The 6,680-nt window shown below is 38.9% G+C and overlaps 1 protein-coding gene across 1 annotated transcript; it reads left to right on the top strand.

Annotated features, from left to right (window-relative positions):
* The first annotated feature begins 246 nt into the window (after positions 1 to 246).
* LOC117570677 (cuticle protein 16.5-like) lies at positions 247 to 906 on the top strand. Its single transcript, XM_034252476.2, has 2 exons — positions 247 to 476; positions 538 to 906. The coding sequence occupies exons 1-2, from the start codon at positions 471 to 473 to the stop codon at positions 904 to 906; spliced, it is 375 nt and encodes a 124-aa protein (XP_034108367.1). The 5' UTR covers positions 247 to 470.
* Positions 907 to 6,680: the final 5,774 nt, after the last annotated feature.

Below are 6,680 nucleotides of genomic sequence, written 5' to 3'. Positions count from 1 at the left end.
TCATACAACCAAGTTCAAATTGTAGTGTACGTTCATGAATATTATTATCAAGTGATCACAAAAATACGTTTCAAGCCAAACATACTTGTAAACCGATAAATAAAAATAAATTACTTATATATGAGTTTATTGAATTCCATGTTGTATATCTAAATCTAATAGAAGTCTAATCAAAAAAAAAAAAAAATTAAATATTAATCCATTAGATACGCCTACGGTGTCAATTACCCGACAATTATGAGTCGAACTGAAGATAATGCCCAGAACTGTGACAGCATCCGCATTTACGAGTGCTCTATAGAAATCTATCTTTTGTGTTCTAGTTCGGAATTTAAGCCGAAAAACTTGTTTGCTTGCTGGCATCGCCTACGCAATTGAGCAGTTGTTAAGTTGGCTATAAAAACGTTGCGTTAATTGGCCATCAGCATCAGTCGTTGACGAACCAACAAAACAAACTCAAAACAATCAACATGCAAGTAAGTGTGATACAGCCTTAACAATTGCTTCAGATTCCTGATTCTCTTCTCTGACTTTCAGTTCCTTATCTGCTTTGCTCTGTGCCTGGCTGTCGCCCAAGCTGGTTACCTGGCGTCTCCTGTCACCACCTACGCTGCAGCCCCTGCCTTCTCTGCTCCAGTGACCACCTATGCTGCTGCTTCCCCAGTGGCAACTTATGCTGCTTCTTCCCCAGTGGCCACCTATGCTGCTGCTGCTCCAGTGACAACTTATGCTGCTGCTGCTCCTGTGGCCACTTATTCCGCTGCCTATCCCGCTTACACTCGCTCTGTGTACAGTGCTCCGGCCTATGCAGCACCCGTGACCACTTACTCAGCTCCTGCTTACACTGCTCCGATCACCACCTATGCGGCTCCTGCCATCGTCAGCCCCTTCCTCAAGAAGAAGTAAGAATATCTCTTCTCTTTTGACAAATTTTCACAATTGATTTCCTTTAACTAAAATGCTTGCACAATAAACTTTCAAATGCCAGTTAAATACACGAGTTTTTATTCAGATATTTCATTTGATATATATTAGGTATGATACGAATTAGATGGAGAAATACATCTAGTTATACGCCTCTTAACTTACTTGAAAGTTACTTAAGAAGTGTTTTCAATACTGGCCTGATTATTCTTGATACTTAGCTCGTACAACAGAGAATATTTTAGCTAAACTGGACGTGGGCGTCAAGTGACCAATCACACGGATTAATTGCTTGGCGATAAGCAAAGCTCACCAGACACAAACCAGCAGCTCGGGAGTCGGGAGTGTGGCCTCTATGAACTGGCAAACGCGCGTGCTCAAATAAATCATTTCTAAGACACGGCAGGCAGCCAGAGGGAAGCAGACACTCGTTGAGCAATCCATGGCGATCTCATTTCAAGTGCAAAAGTGCCGCAAGTGGCAAGGAAACTACCAGGCTGAAAAAGTGACTGCCACAACAATTGTGGGTGTAACAAATTCGCCGTCCAATCGCGACTAAAACGTAAACGACCAGCGAACACACAAGACAGAACAAGACCCCAGACCCCAACTCTCGCGATCCAACAGTCTCTCAGTCTTGGACCCAACGCGAATTCAAACTTCCCATTCCCAGCTCGTATGTGGCATGGGGGCAGCAGCAGGGACAGCGATCGCTTCTCACCCAGTCCAGAATATCGGCAAAGTGAAAGCCGCTCTGTTCACTGCAAGGATGCAACAAGAGAGTGTGAGAGAGGGAGAGGGAAACGGACAGACAGTCAAGAATTACAATTTAGACACCGGAAAACAATGAAATTGACAGCGCATAAGCTTTGGGCGATCATCTGCTCAACCATTTAGTGGATATTTGTTGAGAATTCTTTGCGGCGCTGTCTTTTTATCAATCTAAAAAGTGGTAAGTATTCTAAGACTGAGTTCCCAACGCGAAATGTAGTTTTAATATATTAAAAAAGGCCTATAATATAATGTGTCTTTATAATCTTTAACATTATGCTTTCAATATTTCATGATATAAACTTTACTATACATATTTTTAAAATTGTTGCTTAAAATTCTTAACTGATTTTAATTCAGAAAATGATCTTTTCTTATTTTTGATTAAGTTTCATCAGTATCCATCAGTGTTATATTTCTTAGAAAACCTTAAAAAAAAAAAATTTTATGATGTGACTTGTCTTTCTAATAAGTAATTTTTTTTTAAATAAACAGTAATATTTATTTTATTCAGGTAAATATTATTACATAACATTTAAATATTTTTGATAGAGTTTCTTAAATTTTTATCCGTTTCTTTTTATGCTTCGACAGCCCTGTTACCCAAATTGTGCACATTCAGGAAGCATGGCAAGCGAACTCTACTCACCGCTAGTGGAGCCACAAGAATCACTTGCAAAGTGTTGCCCCAAAATGCCGCACGAACACCGTTCAATTGCATTTAAGAAGCCAAATGACCTCCGGCGCCCTCCCAGCGCAGCACTGTAACACGAAGCGGGGGAGGTCAGTGAAGAGTGTTGGCTTACTCACTTATTCACAACTCAATGCCTGCTTAGCCAAGACTGGCCAGTTTGGCAAACGGAGCTAACAAGGCTTTCTGCAACTGCTGCCAAGAGTGCTACCACTCCCCTCCCCCACCAACACTTCCATCTTCCTACTCCACTATGTGTGTATGTGGCCATAACGCATACAAATATTATTATATTTAAGCCTAGACAGAGACTCATTTCGTGCCAAGCATCGATTCCTGTACTCTGATATAATCGCAATGCCGATCGGCAAACTCGCACGCGCAACGTCTGGTCTTAGCTCTGGGATGTGGATGTGTCCATAGTTGCAGTTGTAGTTGTAGTTGAGGTTGTGGATATGGAATTATTTGGTGCTTGGCCGAAATTACAGGCTTCGGATTCTATGAGTTGCAGCTGCGTAGTTATGACCATGTTTGTCTATTGTCCATTTAATGTCGTGTTTTTTATGCCTCTTTTTAGCATCTCTTTTATTGTAAGTGTTTTGGCAAATTCCTTAACTTACACGTAAGATCTACTGATCTATTGCTGACGGATGTTTAGTAAATTCGACATAAAACAAGTAAGAAAGCTACAGTGGAGTGTACTCGACTGTGAGATACCCGCTACCCAATTTGATTAAAAGCAATATATTTTGCGGTATTATTCTCAAAATATACCGAATATACTGCAAATATACTAAAAATATACCAAATGTGTATATGTATATGTGGTAATCGATATAGTACCGCATTCAAAATATACCATGGACGGCTCAATATACCAGATTGTCAGCCAAAGCCACTCAGACCCCTAGTAAGTAGGCGTTTTTGACCATACAAAAGTATTTCTTTAATAACTTCGACAATTTTAATCTGATCGCAACCAAATTTTCAGGAATTATAACTACTATAGTTATTATTATATATTCACAACCTTAACTTAAAAATTACGCTTGTTATTCGATTTTTTTGATTTTCGGGGGCGCAAGCTCTATCTCTTATAGTCTCTGAGATCTAGGTGTTCATACGGACAGACGGACAGACACACAGACGGACAGACGGACATGGCTATATCGTCTCGGCTGTTGACGCTGATCAAGAATATATATACTTTATAGGGTCGGAGATGCCACCTTCTACCTGTTATATACATTTCCTGTCGGCACAAAGTTATAATACCCATCTACCCTATGGGTAGCGGGTATAATGACTGCTAACGCCGAGAACGAGTCATATCATTTGGACATAACTTTATTTCAGTTGTATATCTGAAGTTATTGAAAGTGTTACGGATAAATACTAATTGGAAATAAACAAAACTATTTAAAAGTTGTGTTTATGATCACATTCATAATAATATACGTTTAGTATATGCTTACAATTCGTAGTTGTACATTTTTTATCCGCTACCTATAGAGTAGGAGGTTTTTATAACTTTGTACCTGCAGGAAATGTATGTAACAACCAGAAAAAGTCATCTCCGACCCCATATAGGACTTCTTAAGTTTGCACTCAGATCCAGTTTGTTTTAAATTTTTGCCACGTTCACTTCCGTTTCCACAAATCGATAAAAGTCGTAATTTTGGTATATACGACAATAACTACAGTCTTTATGACGAAGTTATTAAGGAAATACTTTTGCATGGGCAACAACGAAAACTTACTACAGGTCTTAGTTGCTTTAACTGGCAATCTGGAATATTTTGAATGTAGTACTATATAAAAACACCAAATAAAGCATTTACTATGTTTGTGGTATATTCATTTGAGATATTTTGTCATTAATACCGTTCTTCTGTACTTTTATTCACAATGAGTCGCGGGTATTTCAGAGTCGAGCACGCTTGAGTGTAGGTTTCTTACTCTATGGTACGATTTTAAGCTATCGTTATACCAAATAAAGCATCTGGAATAGTTTAGTATATTTTTTATATCAATTTGGTATATTTTAACAAAACATTTTTTTAAGGCGCACTCAACTGCCGCGTTCTTATTTGTTAAGAATATTTACATGCATTAGGCAAGATCGTAAATAAGGAAATGTATGCGCCGTAGATGAAGATAAATAAGCAGCTGGTACAGTGGGACCACTTAGGAACCTCGCAAGCTAAAAACTGATTTATGTCAATTTCAGGTACGAAGCAATACGTCATATATAACACGCCACGGTGCCAAAAAAAAGTAAACAATGAAATACAATAGAGGAGTGAGTTGAGGTAGCGGGAGAATAAAAATGGGAATTGAAAAATCCTTCACCTTCGTTAATACAAATGACGCCCCAAGAGACCAGGGAACATCGCGGGAAGAGACTCAACTAAACAACAGTCTGCACACGTACAAGCACACGCACTACAACAACAACAACAACGACAGGAAAAGAATGGATAAGAAACGTCCCGGATATGTTCGAGCGGAAGCTGAGAAAGTAGCAAAGTCCACAAAGAAGTATATGGAGAATAAGAAAAAGAAGTGGAGAAGCAACGAAAAAAAATCATTTACATGTGACTGGGGGAAACAATGTGTAGAGGGATGATTATTAAATGGGTGGCATGTTTAACTATAAAACGAGACGCCGATGAGCTTGAGGATGAAGAGGACAAGGGTGGGTGCCAATGACGGACAGCTCGGGATTTGCATGTGCGCTCAGAGGGGAGCTGGAGTGGGGAGTACTAGATTCCACACTGGAATGAGCACAGACAGGGGGTCTCAACTTGTTCGACTGAATGGACACGAAGGAGGCTGGGCTGGCGAAGAAGTTGGACAGGCTATTGGTGTGACAAGCAGCTGCTATGGCTGTGAGTCGTAAGTGCGCCACTTGAAACCGCCTTAAAGTGTGTACAGTACAGAGTAGAGTGTCTTGGGTAGAGCAGGGAAGCAGAAGTAGAAGCCGAAGCAAAAGCAGTAACAGCAAAAGCAAAAGCAGATTCAGCAGCCACTGAATTATGCAAAAGATTTACGCGCTTGCCTTCAAGGGACCCAGCAACTTTTTTTGTGGGCGTTAGCGGCCTCATCCGCCACCCCCAGTTGCTCCCTTGGCCATTTGCCGTTAGAGCGTATAAACTTTGGAGCCGGACGCCAAACGCATGTGACAGTCATACACTCAGTTCGCAGAGTGGGAATTTGCTTGGAGTGCCCACTGTGCGACAGTTGGCATAGACAGTCGCTGGGCGGTTGTCAGAAACAAAACAACCAAAATTTGTTTCACAAGCCAACAAAGCTCACAGGATTACATAGAAATGTGCTCAGAAGGCCTATGGCCAAGTGGCATGACAATTCGGAGAATTTATTCGAAGAAGCGCGGCAGTTAATCATTTCTTTGGTTTTTTCTGCGAAAGTGAGAGCATGTCAAGGAAAATATTATATTTTAAGTGAAAGCTTCAAAAAAAACTACTTAAGTTTATCCAAAGATGAAAAATCATTATCTGAAAGCATATGATATAAAATTAATTGTAAGTCTATTTATATTGATAATACAAAGAATTTACTAAAGCTGCAAATAATTATTATTATTCTACTACAATTTATTAATATTATTATAATATTATTATTCTCATTGTTATGATTAAGCGCATATTTGTATGGATTACATTTGGTTGCGATTAGACCCGCAGCTGACGGGTTTTAATTCCTTTGGTATACAATCTATAAATTTCGGTGTCTATAGTATATTTTAAATTCAGTATCTTACACTTTGGTATCTCTTACTTGATTTATTATGAAGTCTTGTTATTTAAATGATAACTTTAGTCTTATATTTGCACTTATTACCTTACCACAACTAACTTTAAAATTTTTTAATGACTTCTATTGATATATTAAGATTGTAAGTTTATAAATAAATAAGTCTGTAAATACCTGCAGCTGTTTAGTAATTTGGTAAAATAAATTGTTTAGATTTAGCAAAGCTCACAATTTCCCATATCAATATTCAGACGATTGTGCGGGATCTTAAAAAGAAACCCAATCACTCAATTTGTAGGCAATATGGCGCCTAGCGGTCAAATGGCAATATAAAATCAATATTGATCTCGGTTTCCAGGCATAGAGTGCGAGGGAGAAGGAGATCAAAAAGAAGCGGTGAGGTTGGGCAATGAATCGAGTCTGATCTCAGATTCGTGAACTTAAATACGTAGAAAATAAATCGCATGCGATAGAAAAGAGCATTGAATTCTATTAAAAGGAATATGCAAAATATAAA

Source organism: Drosophila albomicans, chromosome 3, assembly GCF_009650485.2.
Source record: "Drosophila albomicans strain 15112-1751.03 chromosome 3, ASM965048v2, whole genome shotgun sequence".
In the NCBI taxonomy this organism is placed as follows: domain Eukaryota; kingdom Metazoa; phylum Arthropoda; class Insecta; order Diptera; family Drosophilidae; genus Drosophila; species Drosophila albomicans.
This window is presented reverse-complemented; position numbering and strand designations above follow the sequence as displayed.